This window comes from Bubalus bubalis, chromosome 2 (genome assembly GCF_019923935.1).
Source record: "Bubalus bubalis isolate 160015118507 breed Murrah chromosome 2, NDDB_SH_1, whole genome shotgun sequence".
NCBI lineage: Eukaryota > Metazoa > Chordata > Mammalia > Artiodactyla > Bovidae > Bubalus > Bubalus bubalis.
This window is the reverse complement of record NC_059158.1, coordinates 73,978,942-73,999,485: the sequence shown is the minus strand read 5'-3', so window position 1 is coordinate 73,999,485 and position 20,544 is coordinate 73,978,942. Positions and strand designations below refer to the sequence as shown.

General features: G+C 41.1%; 1 protein-coding gene and 1 non-coding gene across 5 annotated transcripts in view; one reads left to right on the top strand and one right to left on the bottom strand.

Moving 5' to 3' along the window:
* CHN1 (chimerin 1) overlaps positions 1-15,299 on the bottom strand; it is a 202,051-nt gene extending 186,752 nt beyond the window's left edge. For all 4 annotated transcript variants that reach the window (XM_044933506.2, XM_044933518.2, XM_006073585.4 and 1 more), the window contains exon 1: positions 15,166-15,299. In XM_044933506.2, coding sequence (XP_044789441.1) covers positions 15,166-15,184 — 19 coding nt within the window. In that variant the 5' untranslated portion in view covers positions 15,185-15,299. The remainder of the gene's footprint in view (positions 1-15,165) is intronic.
* Positions 7,124-7,274, top strand: LOC112583094. The gene has a single exon (XR_003107442.3). It is a non-coding gene; the product is annotated as a small nucleolar RNA SNORA57 (small nucleolar RNA).
* Positions 15,300-20,544: the final 5,245 nt, after the last annotated feature.

Here is a 20,544-nt window from a genome sequence, read left to right as displayed (position 1 = left end):
AATAAGCCAGTTTTTAAATGGCAGACCAATATGCAAACATCCTATGAACCTGGCAAATGCACCAAGGTCTGAAAAAGAACCTGAAAAAGTAGGGCTCTTCACCATCTCCTTGCTAATGGCTTGAGAAAGTCTAAAAGAGCAGAGAACACAGATGAAACCAGGAGAACTCATCACTTCTCTTACTCGAGAATGGTCTCTCCACAAGGACATTTCTGTTTTCAGGAGAATATGGACACAGTGCAACATTAAAGGACCGGCAAGCCAACCTGGATTAGCCAGCCCTGTGTTTGCAGAAACTACTGCTTAGTGCCCCTTCTCCAGGATTAAGATGATTTTTACAGAATACAAAGCAGTATAAATTTGACCAGAATTTCACCAAAAACTTCTGGGAAAAGTCATGCTACCAAAAGCAAACAATCATAATCAGTACTGCAGAAATACAAATATTTCTTCCTTTAAAGACTGAAAATAAGACCATCAGATAACAAAAATATGAGAGATTCTGAGATATGCTTACTATAAAGTATCATAAAGTTATAGAAAAAAATTAGAGACTGCTTTATGTTTCTACCCTGGATATTGTTAAACTACATAAGTACTGTGGTTTAAGAACTCTTTTATTCACTTAAATATTTTTTGAGTACCTACTGCATGTGAAGCAATGTGCCGAGCATGGGAAGGAGTACAGAAATGAGAATGCCTCTTCCTTTACAGAAACCATCAGCCTAGAAAAGATGTGATAAAGATACATAACTACTGTCAAATGTCACAGGAGATTCATGGATAAAATGATAGAGTTCAGAAGATGAAGGGATTTCTTTTGAATGGGTGGCAGGAGGTGGAGAGCCTGAACTGTGGTACTGAGAGAGCTGAATATAGAGAAGGAATAGATCAGAGGCTACTGCAAAGATCAAACTGAGAGTTAGCAGCTAACATGCACTAGAGACAAGGGAGAGAGGATGGAAAGACAAAAGCTAAGGATTTGGGGCTGGGAACGTGTGGAATTGGAAGTAACTACAGGAAATCCTGATAGAGATTTGAAGGGCATGGAAGAGCAGAGTTGGAGATGGAGAGTTGGGAATCACCCAGCCACAGGCACTGTGGAAGCCTAGATACTCCCAAGTGAGAAACGAAGGTCCATTCTTGAAAAGACGTGACGGGGAGCAAACGAGAGAGAGCTGAGGAACAGTGAAAGACAAGAAAAGAATAGTTGGAGAATACAATGCTTGAAAGATGAGAAAAAACATTTAAAGAAGACAGAGGCAATCGAAAACAGCAAACGGTGCAAAGATCAAACAGGATGACTAAGGAGAAGCCACTGTTGACTGGCTACGAATTGATAAAGCACTGCCAAACAGAAGCAGAATGTAAGGTTGTGAGAGGAGGCTCTTCTTGACCAAACTTTAGTTAGGCTCCTCTAAGACTTCCCTGGTGGCTCAGACGGTAAAGCGGGAGACCCAGGTTCGATCCCTGGGTCGCGAAGATCCTCTGGAGAAGGAAATGGAAACCCACTCCAGCACTCTTGCCTGGAAAATCCCATGGACAGAGTAGCGGACAGAGGAGCCTGGTAGGCTACAGTCCATGGGGTCCCAAAGAGTTGGACATGACTGAGCGACTTCACTTTCACTTTCTAAGCCCATTTGTTAAGGGCTTAACCTTGACCCCCAGCCTTGTCAGGCCTGCACTGCCCAGTTTAAGCAAGAATTCTAAGTCACTTTAGAAAGAATCCCCCACCCTTGATATCCAATCCCTCCTGATATCTTAATCAAATTCCTTGCCCCTCACTCTTGATATCTGACCACCTGGCCTGCCCTCAGCAAGATCCTGTTAGGTCAGTTTAACAGGAACTCCCCCTACCCTTGGTTCCTCTTAGTAATTCTCCATCCACTGACCACCCCCCACCAACCTGCTCCTTGACTTATAAAACCCCACTTGTTCTCATATTCAGAGTTCAGCCTCATCTCTCTTGCCTACTGTCATGGTCTTGACACCCACTGCAAATAGTCTTGATGAAAGTCTTCCTTGTTGTTTTAAGTGTCAGAACAGTTTTTCCTTTCACAGTTGTCAATCTTTTTTCACTAGAGAATGAATGACATTCACAAATGCCTTATAATCAATTATGATAAAATACAGTGGCTGGGAAGAGAGGGTATAGAGGAGAGTGAAAGAGCAGTTGTGCAGAAAGAAGAGGTGGGGCACATCAAAGCCGTTTGAATAGATCTCTGGTAAGAAGGCCAATAAAAACTCAGGACTGCTTGCAGTGTGAGGGTTCCAACGTCAAGGAAATGCTTTCTCCAACGGAACAGGAAAGCACAGCGGTCATCAGGAGGAAACCACCCAGGATTCAGGGGAGAGGAAGAAACTGATACAAGACAAGAGAAAAAGGAATGCCCACGCTCACTATTTTCAATCCCCTTGCATTGTATTCTTCTGGAAACCACCTCAAATTCTTTCTTGAACAATGAGAGGTATTAATAAGTAATAAACAAAGTTTTCTTTTAAATCTTTCCACTTAAAAATATGAATGCTGAAACTGTTGTTTTTATCTGCTCTTCTAATAAATACACCAAAACTAACAGGAATGTTCCTGTAGCACACAAATTTATGATTATGAGAAAAAGATAATACTCTTTTTATCTTCAGACTTCTAAAAGGTTGTTAGCCATTTTCATACTGAATTTCGATTCAATTCCAATTCAATTTGATTATGTTCCCTACTGTGAGGGTAAAACATGAACAAACCAAGCTAAATTATGTACAACTCTTTTGTACTATTGAAACGAAAATGAACAATAGTTTAATGAACTAGAATTTGTTATCTAATTATACCAAATAATTTAAAACATCTGCTGGTGGTTAGTAATACTATAGTTAAATCTCAAAGAATCTGCTCCTAGAGAGATTTCCATTTTATCCAAGCCTCTGTGAGCTTTCAGTTGGGGATTCCATATTAAGAGTGTGGAATCAAGGGATGGTATAACAATTTATTTTTTTTAATTAACAAATGAACAAAAAATTATGAAAAATAGAGGGTGGACATCATATATATTTGGGCCTGAAAATTCACTTCCAAATACAATAAATATAGTAGACTACTGTAACATCGAACATGCATTCAAACATTTCTTGCTGAGCTATTAAGTAGTCAGGCTGTCTGAGGAGGCCTTACAAATAGCTGTGAAAAGAAGAGAAGTGAAAAGCAAAGGAGAAAAGGAAAGATATAAGCATCTGAATGCAGAGTTCCAAAGAATAGCAAGGAGAGATAAGAAAGCCTTCCTCCATGATCAATGCAAAGAAATAGAGGAAAACAACAGAATGGGAAAGACTAGAGACCTCTTCAAGAAAATTAGAGAGACCAAGGGAACATTTCATGCAAAGATGGGCTTGATAAAGGACAGAAATGGTATGGACCTAACAGAAGCAGAAGATATTTAGAAGAGGTGGCAAGAATACACAGAAGAACTGTACAAAAAAAGATCTTCATGACCAAGATAATCACAATGGTGTGATCACTCACCTAGAGCCAGACATCCTGCAATGTGAAGTCAAGTCGGCCTTAGGAAGCATCACTACAAACAAAGCTAGTGGAGGTGATGGAATTCCAGTTGAGCTATTCCAAATCCTGAAAGATGATGCTGTGAAAGTGCTGCACTCAATATGCCAGCAAATGTGGAAAACTCAGCAGTGGCCACAGGACTGGAAAAGGTCAGTTTTCATTCCAATCCCAAAGAAAGGCAATGCCAAAGAATGCTCAAACTACCGCACAACTCATCTTACATGCTAGTAAAGTAATGCTCAAAATTCTCGAAGCCAGGCTTCAGCAATATGTGAACTGTGAACTTCCTGATGTTCAAGCTGGTTTTAGAAAAGGCAGAGGAACCAGAGATCAAATTGCCAACATCCGCTGGATCATGGAAAAAGCAAAAGAGTTCCAGAAAAACATCTATTTCTGCTTTATTGACTATGCCAAAGCCTTTGACTATGTGGATCACAAGAAACTGTGGAAAATTCTGAAAGAGATGGGAATACCAGACCACCTGACCTGCCTCTTGAGAAACCTATATGCAGGTCAGGAAGCAACAGTTAGAACTGGACATGGAAAACAGACTGGTTCCAAATAGGAAAAGGAGTACATCAAGGCTGTATATTGTCACCCTGCTTATTTAACTTATATGCAGAGTACATCATGAGAAACACTGGGTTGGAAGAAGCACAAGCTGGAATCAAGATTCGCTGGGAGAAATATCAATAACCTCAGATATGCAGATGACACTACCCTTATGGCAGAAAGTGAAGAGGAACTAAAAAGCCTCTTGATGAAAGTGAAGGAGGAGAGTGAAAAAGTTGGCTTAAAGCTCAACATTCAGAAAACTAAGATCTTGGCATCTGGTCCCATCACTTCATGGCAAATAGATGGGGAAACAGTGGAAACAGTGCCAGACTTTATTTTTTTGGGCTCCAAAATCACTGCAGATGGTGACTGCAGCCATGAAATTAAAAGATGCTTACTCCTTGGAAGGAAAGTTTTGACCAACCTAGACAGCATATTAAAAAACATAGACATTACTTTGCCAACAAAGCTCCATCTAGTCAAGGCTATGGTTTTTCCAGTGGTCATGTATGGATGTGAGAGTTGAACTGTGAAGAAAGCTGAGCGCCGAAGAATTGAGGCTTTTGAACTGTGGTGTTGGAGAAGACTCTTGAGAGTCCCTTGGACAGCAAGGAGATCCAACCAGTCCATCCTAAAGGAGATCAGTCCTGGGTGTTCATTGGAAGGACTGATGCTAAAGCTGAAACTCCAATACTTTGGCTACCTCATGCGAAGAGTTGACTCATTGGAAAAGACTGATGCTGGGAGGGATTGGGGGCAGGAGGAGAAGGGGACGACAGAGGATGAGATGGCTGGATGGCATCACCGACTTGATGGACATAAGTTTGAGTAAACTCCGGGAGTTGGTGATGGACAGGGAGGCCTGGCGTGCTGCAATTCATGGGGTCGCAAAGAGTTGGACACGAATTAGCGACTGAACTGAACTGATACATCAATGATGGTGAAAGTGAAAATTGCTCAATCTTGTCCAACTCTTTGTGACCCCATGGACTATACAGTCCATGGAATTCTCCAGGCCAGAATACTGGAGTGGTTAGCCTTTCCCTTCTCCAGGGGATCTTCCCATCCCAGAGATCAAACCCAGGTCTCCCACACTGCAGGTGGATTCTTTACCAGCTGAGCCATAAGGGAAGCCCAACAGTACTGGAGTGGGTGGCCTATCCCTTCTCCAGTGGATCTTCCCAATCCAGGAATTGAACTGGGGTCTCCTGCATTGCAGGTGGATTCTTTACCAACCGAGCCATGGGGGAAGCCCTCAACAATGCAGTGGTTGTTAAAGACAGAAGAAATACACAGCTTTCCCATTAGAGAACTTCATCTAATGGGTTACACAGGGGAATACAAGCTAACCATTATATCACATGATAAGGGCCAGGGCAGATGGGCATACAGCACTACCTGTGCAGAAAAGGTGCTGTGATGATCACTCAGTCGTGTCTGACTGTTTGTGACCCCATGGAATGTGGCCCGTCAGGCTCTTCTGTCCATGGAACTCTCCAAGGAAGAATATTGGAGTGGGTAGCCATTCCCTTCTTCAGGGCATCTTCCCAATCCAGGAATCAAACCCCAGTCTCCTGCATTGCAGGCAGATTCTTTACCATCTGAGCCACCAGATAAGCCATTACTAACTCATAAAGACCTCTTAAAAGAGATGACTATTCAAGGTGAGTTTTGCAAGATGTGTAGAAGGTAGTTAAGGCAAAGAAAGGCTTGCAAAATGATGCCACAGCCACACTGGGCACAATCCCTTCTGGAAACATCCCGTTGTTCAGTATGCCTGAAACACAACCTCTGAGGAGGGGATGAGACAAAACCAAACAGGCAGGGAGTTTGGACTTAATGGTGATGAGGGCTCACTGGAGGATTTCAGGTAAAGAAGCAAATGGACATGAGTTTGGGTAAACTCCGGGAGTTGATGATGGACAGGGAGTCCTGGTGTGCTGCAGTTCATGGGGTCACAAACAGTCAGATGAGACTGAGCAACTGAACTGAATAAATTTCTAAAAAGCAGGTCTGTTGGGGCTGGTGCACTGGGATGACCCAGAGGGATGGTATGGGGAGGGAGGAGGGTTCAGGATGGGGAACACATGTATACCTGTGGCGGATTCATTTTGATATTTGGCAAAACTAATACAATTTTGTAAAGTTTAAAAACAAAATAAAATTAAAAAAAAAAAAGCAGGTCTGAGTTTCCAGTTATGGACTCTAATATAATATGAATAACCCAAAATAATAAACGAGGAAAAAAGATAAATGTTTAAACTGAGTCAAGGCTCTTGAGTGGCTCAGTGGTAAAGAATCCACCTGCCAATGCAGGAGACACAAAAGACATGGGTTCAATCCCTGGGTCAGGAAGATCATTGAAGGAAGAAATGGCAACTCACCCTAGTATTCTTGCCTGAAGAATCGCATGGACAGAGGAGCCCAGTGAGCCACAGTCCATAGGGCTGCAAAGAGTCAGACATGACTGCTCATGCACACAAGGTTGTTCACAGTAAGTATACAGAGTAACAGTCCATTATTAAATGTTTGTTCTTCATTCACTTAGTCACTCAATACATTTGGACTGAGCACCTACTATGTGCCAGTCATTGAGTTTACACTCCTTAATACTTTTAAGTGCCATGAGGACTGAGGCTAGATCTGCTCATATTCTGGATGACCTCCCAAAGGAGAAGCATTGCCTGTTGGCCAGTGTTCTGTTTTTGTTTTTGTTTTTTTTTACATTTTTGGAGCATACTAGAAAGTACCAAGCATCCACCACTATCAGAAGTCTATCTGGTCACTGAACCAGGTCTCAAGCATTCTCAAAGTCTACAGTGGCCTGTGGCAAGTATTTAACCACACATACAAGCAGAAATATTGCAGAACCACTTTTTCAAGTGGGTTGACAGACTTGTGAAATAAACAAATGGAGAAACTCTACTGATATCTTGGATCTTTGCTAGAATTTACACTAAGTGACAAAATTAGGTACTATGTATCTTCAATGACTGTATTAAGAATCTTAACCCTCCTTTTCTTGGCGCGGGTCTGGCGTACAGTCCCGATCCGCGTAATGTACGGAGGTAGAGGGAACGGGCTCTGGCCCCTCCCCGGCATCATGTCTTCGGTACCTGCGGCCAGCAGTCCGCAGGTTCTATCCTCAAGCGCCGGGACACAGAGAAGGAAAAAAAAAAAAAGAATCTTAGATACACGATCTCATTTATTTCTGCAGGAAATTAACAGCTCCTGTTGAGATACACGGAAAATGAGACTAGGACATCTAGCTGACACCTGGCAGAGAAAGGATTCAAGGCAGCTCTTACTTCAAAATCTAAGACTTTTCCTCCACACCACATGCTATGGAAGTAGCCACTACAGGCTTTTGATTTCACTCAGAGTGAAATCTGAAGTCCTCACTGAGGTGTACTGACAGGGCCCTCATAGTCTTTGACCCCAGCACCCCTCATCCACCAGATGCCTCTCTGTCCTGACCTGCCAGCACTTCGGCTGGCTCACTCTGCTCCAGCCACGCTGCCCTTCTTCCTGTTTCTCAGAATGGCTAAGCACACCCCTGGCTTAAAGCCTGTTCCATGAGGCAATTCCCCATCTTCATGTAACTCTTTCCCTTACTTCCTTCAGGTCTCTGCTCAAAACCCACCTTTGCCGTGAGGCTTTCCCTGACCACAGCTTGCCCCATCCTCTGCACCCTGCTTCATTTTTCTTCACAACCTGAGCCCTCTGGCACATTATACATTTTCCTCTGCACCCTCAACTGCAAATATAATTTCCTTGAGGACAGGAACTAATAAATACCTGGCACATATTAGGCTCTCGATTCATCAAACATGAGTAAACAAATCACTGAACAGGAAAACACACCCCAGGCCTCAGAGCTACTCCTCAGGAAAATTATGAAAGAGTACGTTCCTGTTTCTGCTTCCTTCTCCCACTCTACCGTCCACTCCTTCTCCCTCATGCCAGACGTCCTGAGCTTTTATTCACACCACCACCTACAACATGGGTCCCTCTTAGTAATGCCCCGCTCTCCAGACAAACACTTCTGCACTTTCTTTTCTCTTACAGTGTAGTTCCCTCAGTCAAAATGCTTGCTTGTCTTACTACTTTAAGATCTTCAGTCCATAAATTAAAATCATTCTTCCATGCATATGATGATAAGCGCCTATATTTAGCATGCTATTCCTTAACAGGTAATATACTAAAAAAAAATCATGCTTTAATTTTAATATAATGGTGTAAAATTCATTCACCATAAAAGGCCTGCAGGGAAAAGTATTTCAATCAGGCAGATATTTATACATCCCTTAAATGCACAGCTACCACCTATCTGCTGTCTGTCCCACCTAGTACAAGCAATTTCAAATCCTAAAAAGCATCTCTGACAAAGTAATGTCACACCCATTAAGGACGTGAAAAACAAAGTTCTGTAGAAGAGGTACAAGACAGAAAGAATAAGGGCTGAAGCTATGTGCTAATTGCAGAAATGGGAAAATCAGGCAAGTGTAGCAGTTTAAAGAAGAGGATCCATTCTGTTTTTGAAATGTCAAGTTTGTGGTCAGAAAGATCTATCTGTTCCAGCAAGATAATGTATTTCTTGAACAACACCCTTTTTCTGTTTGCTTTACACCATGAAATATATAAGGTAAAAGGTCAGAGTGGAAAGGGAAAGGAGCCACTTTCAGAGCAGCTGGGTGTAACACAATGAGGTGGCCCCACACCACCATTAGTTGGCAGCAGGCCGGGCCTGACTCATCTTCCCTTCTCCACAAACTGCTTCACTGTCAGCAGTAACTCTTTCCAAGAAGTGCCTGCTTTTCTAAATTTAAAACAACCATTCAAAACAGGTAGGGGTAGTTTAACCTATCAGTTTTTGTTTTTTTGTTCCTTGGGGAATAAAAGGAAAAAAAGACTTTCTAAAAACATGGACAGTTCTAAAGGTTCCTGGATATAAAACCACTCTTTTAAAAACAGTCTCAGATTTCTGGTTTTTACAGTTTAACTGAAGTGAATTTTCCTTCCATTCATTCTGATTTCCTACCCTCCTCCCACAATTTTATTAATACAATCTTACGTTGAGATATAATCCACATATCATAAAATTCACCCTTTTAGACTATACAAAGCAATGCTTTTCAGGATATTCACAAAATACTCATCCTTCTTTTTAAATGTAAGGAGCTAAATTAGGAATGTATATTTGTAACTTTATTTTGTCAGACATGATTCTTTTTTTAATATCACTTTGCAATGTAAAATATGGTCACATCGTTCTGCTTTCTTAGTTTTCCTACTTTGCTATTTTAAGTACAGCAGGATTATATTAATATATAAAAAAAATCAAAGTTTTCAGGAATCATTTCCTATGTAAGAATGATTTATGACCAGTAATAGGTTGTAAGGCCAGGCTTGAGAATTTGTCTTGCATTGGGTTAGAAATTAAGTACAGTGATTTCATTTAGTTTATTATGAGTGTGAAAGTTGCTCAGTTATGTCCAACTCTTTGCAACCCTATAGACTGTAGCCTCCCAGCTCTTCAGTGCATGGAATTCTCCAGGCAAGAATACTGGAGTGGGTAGCCATTTCCTTCTCTAGGGCATCTTCCTGACCCAGGGATGGAACCTGGGTCTCCTGCAGTGCAGGCAGATTCTTTACCATCTGAGCCACCGGGGAAGCCCCTTTAGTTTATATATTACAGATAAAAAAAGTTTTTAAAGGTACTGTTACTGATCTTTATATAAAAGAGAAAACACCAATTCCCCATATCAAGGGATATTATTATTACTGGAGGGACTTTGAGAAAAGCTACGCATACCCCAGACCAATCAAGGAACTCTGTGTTATAGCTGCTCTCAAGATGAAGCACACTGTTAAAACTTAGGTTAAACCAATCTGGTGAAAAAATGCATAACTTATTATATCTATGTCACTCCTTCAGAATTATGTGACATATAAAACAATATTTTTCTAATTCTCTTATGATTGCTTTAGATTAGTCTCAAACATGTATTCTCAACGGAGGTAAGACTGCCCTCAAGGGAGCAAAACTTGGCTTCCAGGGGTCAAAGAAAAATTACTCTCTTTACACATAAAGCAAATGTACATACAGTCCATAAACAGAATCTTGGCATTAAAGTTTCATGGAGAGATTACAAAAAAATGTGTAAAAGACCTCTTACAGAAGGTGACTTAAAAAAAAAAAGTTGAGAAATACTGATCTCAAAGAAACTAAAACTCTTAATAAATACATTAAAACTTTGTCATTACACTTATCACTATCTTCTAAGATTAGAATGCTTACAGGATGGTTATTTCAGGGACAGATGTGACTCAAGATGGCAACCACCAATATTCCCCTTACACTGTACACAGATGGTGACTATCAGAGTTATAACAACTATAATTTTTTTCTCTCTCTTACATAGTCAAGTCTCCAAACATTAAAAGAAAACATTTTAAGCTGAGACTTTAGGCTTCTGACACCAATAAAAGAAAGAATATGGACAAGCATTTAAGTAAGGATGGTGATTTTAATGACAGTTAAAAAGATGACACATTCTAAGAAAAGTAGCTGGGCTTTCAATATCAGACCACCCTGCTGCTTTTCATATTCTTTGATGAGCAATATCTGAAAAATTAAAATGGCAACAGAGAGTATATTCAAGTGGATGTTTCCTATAAAATGAGCTTTTGGTCAAATAAATCATACTGAAAATGTGCAGTTGTCTGCCAGGACAGCCATGGAAGTCAGAAAATTTCCTAACTGTATCACAAAGAATACTCCATCCCTATTTAACTGCTCCAAAGTCTCTCTGTAAAGATACCCACAGACAGGTGTGTCAGGATAGTGAACGATGCCAAATAAAGCAGCATAATGAAGGGCTTCCATGGGAGTAGGAGAGACTGAGGAAAGAATGTAAGTAATTACAGTGAAATCCTAAACATCAGAAGGGATAGACGCCAGTGATGATGGTGACTACATGGTAAGAAGAAAAAAGGGGGCGGGGCGGGGCGAGCAGGGGCAATGCCAGAGCCAATTCTACCCAGAGAGTTATTTCAGGTTTGGCTAGCTTAGCCCAGCTGAATTATAACTGAGTTCCCAATCTCACCAGCTGTCCTGGGCTATAAACCAGAGCTCCATTTAGCTATAAATGACAGAAATTCCTGCCAAGTGATGACCTGACAGGATGTTTTTCCCCCAGTTCTATCAACTCGGGCTCTACTAGTGCAGCAAATCAGGATATTCTGGCTGAGACATCAGCCCCAAAATCCTAAACTAGATGATCTGAGACTTTCCCTCTAGCCCAGCAACTGTTGGACAACATGTACTTTCTGCCAGAGAAGTTCTAACAAAGCCCAGACGGAATTAGGTAGCTAGGTGCAAACACTGTAGTTCTGGAATGTCAGCTCTAACACAGGGACTGTGTTTCCTGCACACTGCTACAGAGGTTTGTCAAATGAGGAAGGAAAGGCGAGTGACCGGAATATGAACTACATTTGGAGAGTTTTTAGGATTTAAAAATTATTTGTATTTATGCTGATGACTGGTTCATTTGAAAGATGAAGAAAAATGTTTGCTAATTCCTGGACCGTCAACAGCACTCATTTTCAACTCCCAAATGAGACTGTGAAATCATGAAGGACTGGGATCTGGTTCTTCCATCCTAGAATAAAAAGGAAATTTGCACTAAAAATGTCCTTTTAAGCAGCAAAGATGATTAATAGTGAAGACAATATATAAAACAGTCTTCACTCTTCAGCTTAATTTGACAGGTACTTTACTAAGTTCCTATAACACACGGGTTATAAAATGTATAAAAAATGTACAAAAAAATGTATATAAATGTCAAAAATGTATTAGGTAATTTTAGAGGCTCCCTTTTTAAAAAAATGAATCTAACTTTCACTAAAAGTTTTTCCTATAAAAAGATCATTCTTTACAATTATTTAAAAAAAAAACCTGGATGGAAATGTAAAACATAAAGCAAAAACACTAAGTCTCTATTGCTGGCTGCTATGCACTTCACTGTGTCCTCCCAAAAAGTTCATATGCTGAAGCCCTAACCTGCAATGTGATGGTTATTTGGAGATGCACCTTTGGAAGGTACTTAGGATTAGATGAAGTCAGGAAGGTGGGGTCCTCATGATGGGATTAGTGCCCTCATAAAAAGAGACTGGAGAAGGCGATGGCACCCCACTCCAGTACTCTTGCCTGGAAAATCCCATGGACGGAGGAGCCCAGTAGGCTGCAGTCCATGGGGTCGCTCAGAGTCAGACAGGACTGAGCTACTTCACTTCCACTTTTCACCTTCATGCACTGGAGAAGGAAATGGCAACCCACTCCAGTATTCTTGCCTGGAGAATCCCAGGGACGGGGGAGCCTGGTGGGCTGCCGTCTATGGGGTCGCACAGAGTCGGACACAACTGAAGTGACTTAGCAGCAGTAGCAGCAGCAAGAAGAGACCAGAAAGCTGCTTTCCCTCTCTCTCCATCATGTGAGGACACAGCAAGAAGATGGATATCTGCAAGCCAGAAAGGGGGCCCTCATGAGGAAGTAAACCAAATGACACCTTGGTTTCAGACTCCCCAGCTTCCAACACTGTGAGAAATAAATGGCTGTTGAGTAAGCCACCCAGGTTTTGCTATTTTACTACAGCAGCCCAACCAGCCTTAACTGCTTAACCAACACACCCAATATACACAAGACAGTGTCCTGGCAGTGGTTACTTCCGGGAAGCTTAGGTAGAAACTCTGGAACTCTGATCGTGATGATTAGGTCACACTTGTCTAGTGTTTTGTTCCTACCTTCTCTTCACCATCTCATAGAACTTTATTTCATTGTTCCTCAGTTCTAAGTTGGTTATTAAGAAGAGGTATGAGGCACTTCTAAGGCCTATTAATTAAAAAGTAGTAATATCTAAAATAAAATCCATTTCTTCTAACCCTTGGAGACCACTCCTAGCATACTCAAAGAACTATTTTGAACTGAGCAAGTTTGAGCCAATCTACTATTTATCATTAATGTAACAGTTCTCAAACTTTAACGTGTAAGAATCACAAGGGAGTTCCTCTAAAAATGCAGATTCTGTGGGTCTCTGGACAAAGGAATCTACATTTTAAACAGACATCTCAGATGACTGATGAGTGGTGTGCAACTGCACTTGAGATCAACTGTTGCTCTATCATTACTTAGAAAATAGCCTCTGCACAGAGATATACTTTGCTTTACAACAGAGAAATAGTCTTAAAAATTGTAACCAAATTGGATTTTTAAACCAAATTCTATTTTCCCACAAGATGACTTTAAAACTTTAAAGACACTTTATTCATCCTGAGAGGTGGGAGTGGTGTCTTTCACCTTCCTCAAGAGGTCAAATTCCATGCTCTTCTTTTTCTCGCCTCCCCTTCAGTAAAGATTTAATAATTTAGGAATTCATTCAAAGGAGCCTCATCATATAGCCCATGTCTCCTCAATTTATCCATTTTATTCATTGAGAATGCCAGTCTTTTAAAAAATCATTGATTTGTAAATTATATCTTTGAAAACAAACCTTGAAAATGCAGACTATCTCTTTAGAAAGGTAAATGAATTTAGTCAAAAATAGTTTAAAAGAGAATTTCCTACAGTAGGTTTTACCGCAAGGTACTAGCTACAACAGTGTAACATAAACGCTTCTTCAAAAGAAGTATCAACTGTGAGTGAAGTGTTCCATTAAAGTTTAACTCTGTATCAAAAAAGTTCACATTTAAGGAAATACTTCTACTAAGTAATGCATATTTGATACAAGCGATTGTAAAACAGGAGACTTTTATTATCCCTTTCAGAGAAAGAAGAAACATTTTTTAAAGCACTCATGGACAACCAACAAATACCAAATAAAAAATGTCATTTCTAGTACCATAGGTATTTGAGCTAAGTAAATACACTCCTAGACTGACAATGGCAAACTATATTCTAGTCTCAGTTTTGCCACAAAAAGGCCAGGAGCCCTCTGAGTCTAAACAACCTCTCTGGGTCTGAATTTAATTTTAAAAATAAAAGTAACTCTTTGATTCCAGCAGATTAATAAACTCTGAAGTATTTACATGAAAAAGGACTGTGTCATGTGATGCTTGTAATGTGCTTGATCAAATGACATTGTTAAAATGTAACTGGAAACTTGACGTTGTGATTAACTTACTATCTTGGTAGCCATCAGGTACCTCTCATTGTACTTTTTTTTTTTTGAAAAACTGAATACTTTGATCATCTAAATTTTCACATACTGAGTTTTCTTAAAGCAAAATACATATGTAACACAATCTGTTTTTGCAAAAGAAAATAAAGTATTTTTGGTCCTCCTTTCCAATCCATTGTCATTACAGACTTCTTGGGAGAGGGGGAAAAGCAAAACACCTTTAATTAACTGCTGAAACAATAGTGGCACAGTAACTACATCACAGAAATACTACTTTCGTAAAATGTTCAACGATATACTCCTGAGATTACTTATCTTCAATACCAACTTCCTTCTGTCTGCTCTCAAACGCATTAGAGCAAACATTTTCAATTTTAGCAAATATTAAAATAAGTTCACCACTTATTCTTGTTTCCAACGGAATACACCGAGCCCAAAAAATTCCCCCCAAATCCAACAGGAATCAACACACGCATTTGGCAATTGTAGGAAGGTTGGGATGCACAGACATCTTGGTCAAAATAAATAAACTTTCCAGGATCTTTATTTACCGACTTGAGAAACATAGGCTTGGAAACAGCCAGCTAACTTCGTTCCCAACTTGGCATCTTAGAGAACCCTCCGTTTACAAAACACACAGGGACCTCAGAGCCTCCCAGCCCAGAATTGGCCAGGGGAGCACACGCCCATCGGCCCTGCCTGGAGAGGAAACAATGGGAGAGGCGCGAAGGAGCTAGCCCGGCGCCCCGGGCGCCCCAACTCCCCTGCCACGGCCCGCGCCTGACACCGCCCGCGGCGTCCCTTCCCCAGGTGCCCCACCTCTGAGCCCCGGGGCGCGGCCCACCTGCGGCGGCGCGGGCAAAGGGCTGCACTTACCAAACAGGGTCAGGGCCATTGTAAAGGCGCTCGCCAACTGCTCGCCGCCGCTCGCCGGTCCACGCGCTGCTCCCAGGCTGGCCAGAGATCACCTCATCGGCCCGACGCGCTCACACCTCGGAGGGAGCAAGGAGTCGGAGGGGCGTGGTGGGGACGCGGGCGCGGGGAGGCTGCAGGCCGAGAGGCAGTGGGCCGCTGCAAGAAAAAAGTTATTCACGCGTTATTGTCAAGCGCACCCTGACACGGGGGAACCCGCTAGCCCTCGGCGAGCCGGCACTTGTCGCTGCCATCTGTGCAAAACCGTAGCGCGCGCGGGCGCCGGTACCTACGAGGTGGGGAGGCTTGGCCGCGGCGCAATGGCAGGCGGAGAGGCGGCGCCGCAGTGGCGGCGACGGCGGGGAGAGGAGCAGCCTCGCAGAACCCCCGGCGGGGTGCGCTCACTCTGCATCCCGCGGCCTCGCAGACGCCATCTTGCGATAGCGTCTCCCACTGGATCCGCCGGCGCGCCTCCTCCCTTTTCCCCCTTGGGCGGCGGAGCCCCGTGCGTTCCCATGGCAACGGGCGCGCGCGGGGGCCGAAGTCGCCCGCCCCTCCTGCCCCGGGCCGCGAGGAGCCGCCCGAGCTGCTTGCCCCCGGGAGGCGGCCTCCCAGAGCCTGGCAGCAGCAGGGGCGGGGTGCGTTTTAGCTGAAATCCCAGGTTTTTCCTTGAATGGGATTTGTGGAGACGCAGAAAGGAGCTGTTACTCAAAAGAAGTCCCTGAAGGATGCTCCATGAATAGAAGGACCCAGCCAGGGTCATCTGAGGATCGGGTTCGTGTGAGGATATTCCTTTCCCCTGGCGCCTCCGGGGTTAACAGAGTCTGGAGCCCTTGACCTGAAGCTGCAGGACCCGGGAAAGGAGCCTGGAGTCAAAACAGTGGCACTAAATGTTGCTTTCCCCTCCATTTGGACTTAGGCGCCACTAAGAGTAGTTCTGGTCAGATTATCATATGTGAGGAAACAGGAGTCGGTTAAAAAGCATCTGGGAATACATAAAATAATTTGCTATAAGCGCTTAAACCTAATTTTCTTCTTTTTACTTTACACCTCTTTGATATTGTCTGGGCGGGGGGCGGGGGGCGGGGGGGGGCGGGGGAGGGAATCAACATTTCTCACCGACTGGCACTTCTTTACCACAAAAGATTCTTCCCCTGAGCTTTTTGCATTTATCTGATAATCACTGGCAACATCCTTCTGTGATATTCTCTGATCGCCTCTGTCTTTGCCTTAATTAAGGAGAAGCCATATAACGCCTTGAGATTATCAGCCAAAAGATGTTCGTGAAAAGCTGAGTTATGATGGCTTTTTGTCGTTTTCATGTAATGTATTCAACAATTCAGTATTCTCTAGTTGCTATACTTGTTTCTTTTTTGTTTTAATCCTCATTTTTTCTTGCTTCTCTGCTTAGGGATTTGATACTATTTCAATATCTAATCATGTAAGATTTTCTCTTTGGTTCTCATTTCTTCCTGGCTTTCAGTTCCCAGTTCCTCAGATTCCCTAATATCATTTTCCTTTTTACTTTAGAACTAATTATTTTAAGAATACTATATAAATATTTTTAATTTATCTTGAGGATCAAAATCATTATAAAAATGAAAATTACTCCTTCAAATAGAACCACAGTTAATTCATCATCCTTTCACAGCAGACTCAAAGATCAGAAGAAAAAGAAAAGCAGGTTGGAAGGAGGAGCCAGCCTTTTGTTTTGTATCAGTTAACTCAAGAAAAAAGAAATAGTAAAATAATCCAACATCAGTGGGCAAATATTTAAGATGCTATAGGCTTAAAATTTTCTGATGTAGTCAAATGGCTCTCCTTTAGCCACGAACATTAACATAAATCTTGAAATCTCCAGAATTTTAAATCTTTAATGAAAAGGACTCGATTTTGAACAGGCTTACTGCTCATGAAAAATTACAAGCACACAGTTCATGAAGATAAATGAGAAACTCAAGAAGGCTTTGTGGGACAGATTTTAGAACTGGGTCAAGATTGCTGTGGATCTGCTCACACAACTAGATAAAGCAGGATCTAAAGACACCTTTTACTCTCAATCAGAAGTCCCCAAATTTTGGGGGTCCTAATTTCCTTTTGAATCTCTAATAGAAATACTGTCTCCCTAGAAAACTATTTATGTACATACAAACACCAGAATTTTTTCACACAATTTCGGGGAGATTACAAAGGCTTCCCTGGTGGTTCAAACGGCAAAGAATCTGCCTGCAATGCAGGAGAGCTGGGTTTGATCCCTAGGTCAGGAAGATCCTCTGGAGGAGGAAACAGCAACCCACTCCAGTATTCCTGCCTGGAGAATTCCGTGGATAGAGGACCCTGGCGGGCTGCAGTCCATAGGGTTGCGAAGAGTCGGACACGACTGAGCGACCAACGCACCAGGGGGATTACAGACTGTTGAGGGAACTAAGGTTAACTCCAGATATATTTTGTAATCGAGGAAAGTTTTTGCCTTTATAATTAAACTGTTTTAAAATGTCCCTTTCACATAGAAGCATGGAATATTGAACAGAGAAGGACCAAGATCCCCCAATACACAGATAAGGAATCTGAGGGTGCACAGGTCACAAGGATTCCAAATTGATACACTTGTATTGTGGCAGAATTAATTGGAAAAATCTTAGACATCTGGTCTTCTCCCTGACCACCTCCCTCACTCTCCATTCCCCCACCAATTTAAATGGTACATGGTTTGAGTTTAAAAAGAAAAACCTGTTTAGTATTAGAAGCAGAGTTGCAAGGGGGGTGTGTTTTGTCCTCAGCCATTTTGTATGTTTGAGTCTTCTTGTAGTTTGGGAAGCTGAATTTTATTCAAAAGAATCTTTTTTCACAAGCTCTTCAGCTCAGAACTGTGCATCCAATAAGGCCGAGAGTAAACGTGTTTGTTTTTTTTTTTTCTCCTCTTTGTTAAGCTCTCTTTGAGAGGTAACAGAGCATCAAGGTTTTGATGCTACTGCTCAGCTTGTTGGTAATTCTCTCCATGCTTTGGAGTGATATCCTAGGGGTGAGTCAAAAATTAACTGTCCTGTGCTCAGACTTAACCCTCCCATTGTATAGACAAGCCTTGGTTACTGGACCAGCTTTGTACTCACCAAGGATGGCTGATCACAGCTGAATCTTAGTGACAGACAGCTTGACTCAGGTGAAAACTATCTTCCCCTCCCCTTCCTCTTTTCCATACAGGTCTTAGCGCCTCCCCCCCGCCCCCCGACCCAAAACACACACGCACCACAAGATGTTTTTAGAATATTGTGCTACTTTAAACAATACAGCTGAGTGTTGCCATGTTTCCCTTTTTAAGCATCTAGCTTTCCATAAGTCCTTTGAGTTCCTAATGGTGTGATGCTCTAACAAAATGCTCTCTATACTTTATCCAAGTGTTATGTCTTGAAAATAGTATTCATTTTTATAATGTCCTATTATCTGATAAGGAATAGAGTATGTTTCTTTTCTCACTTAGCTGGAAACTAAGCAATAGCCTTTCTGCTACAAATTCAATGTAAGGAAGGGCGTTAACCACTTGGGGTGATTACTATGGGTGGGGACTTAGATTGTTTATTAAAAGGGCAAAAATGAATTGACTTTTGAGAACATTTATGTTTTCATTCAAAGATTTAATTTTGTGCTTAACACATAAGCACCTAGAAGGGCCAGATTTGTTTGTTCTGTTACTAAATAGTTGTTCGATTTTTAGACCAATGTTCTACTCTTTCTGGTTCTTATCTTTCTCATTTGTAAAATAAAGGAATGGGACTAAGTTATCCCTAATGTTCCTTTTAGGTTTGGTTGTCATTCTGTGATATTTTAAAATATTTAAATCAACTGGATTATGGATAAAACAGAAGATGACTTTTATTTGAATGTTCGATATATTCAAAGTGTTGGTATATCTAGTAAATTTAAGTATTATGTTACAGTTTCATAAATATCTAGTGTGACTAAGAAGTCATACTTTGTTAAAGCATTGATATGTGATTTCATCTGCAGTATGCTATACCGGTGTATTTATTGTATAGAGAGCAACCTTTTTTTTTCAGATTTAACAAGATTGAAATTAAAAGAGTGCACAGAACAATCCATTTCAACTATACTAAAAACCGTTTTCTCATTTTTATTTGTTCTGTTGACTAAACAAAACTTAGAAAACCCTTTGAGTTTTTTTCCTACGTTTTAAACTAATGACTTATCACAAATGTTTTGGGTTTTCATTTTGTTACTCATTTAGCTTCATTCCCATTGGTAAACATTGATTCGTTTCTCAGTTTTGAATGAAGCAGAAATTAATGAGGCAGTTTCTGCCTCACAATAACAAGTTAAAATTATAGCACTTTATCATGTCAACACAGCTTTAAACACTAGGAATACCAGTGGTATTAGCGCAGTTCCCAAAATAGTGCAGAATGTTTGCCGTTGAACAAAAATATCATAGGGTGTATTTCTGCGAATGTGATAGAAAATTCTATTCTTCAGTTATACTGATAAAGGTTCAAATTATTTATTTAAAATATTCACAAATATGTAACATTCTCTCCTATGTTTGTTACCAGTTGAAATATTTTTTTCCACAGTGTGAATTTACTTCAAGTATATTTGGTCTGTTTTTAATAATGTTTTCCTAAATACTTAATCTAGATGAGTCTCCCCACCCTCCTTTTATCTGAGGCTTACCTGATGTTTGTGTGGCATTTTATGATTCATAAGTAGCACTTTCACTGGGCAAAGCCATTTGCTTTATAATGGAGGCAGCATTTACTTTGAACTTAGGGATTTAGACCATGAAACTGTTTAGTGGGGGGAAGAAAAGAATATTTATGTCATCAGCTGTTAAATTGGCCTTCAAGCTTAGATTATTCATATTAATGTTTAGGAGAGTTAATTGTATTCTATTGACCACCAGAGGGTGCCTAAATTATATCCATAGGACCAATTTTGGATCTTAGAAATCAAATTTGAAAAACACGTTAAAATCCTTAAGAACTGTTCTCCTCCATAGTGCTTCTTATAGTAGCAGAAGATAAATCCAACCAAAATGATACTAAAAGGAGAGGTGGCTGTTGGCTGGTTGGGAACCAATTTGTAATTGCATATTACTGACAAACTGCACATTTCTGAGCAGTGCTTGCTTAGTTTTTATTATATCACCTCCAAAGTTATAGAAGGGCTGTGTGTGTGTGAGTATAGAGGTATAAAGAGAGAGGAAATTGAAATTCAAAAGCAGAATGAAAAGGTTTTCTGTCCCTGACCCAAGATAATGGATTTCTTGTTAATTGCTCAGCTTGAAGAGGAAGTTTTAGTGCAGTACATGATGGGGTCACAGGTATTACT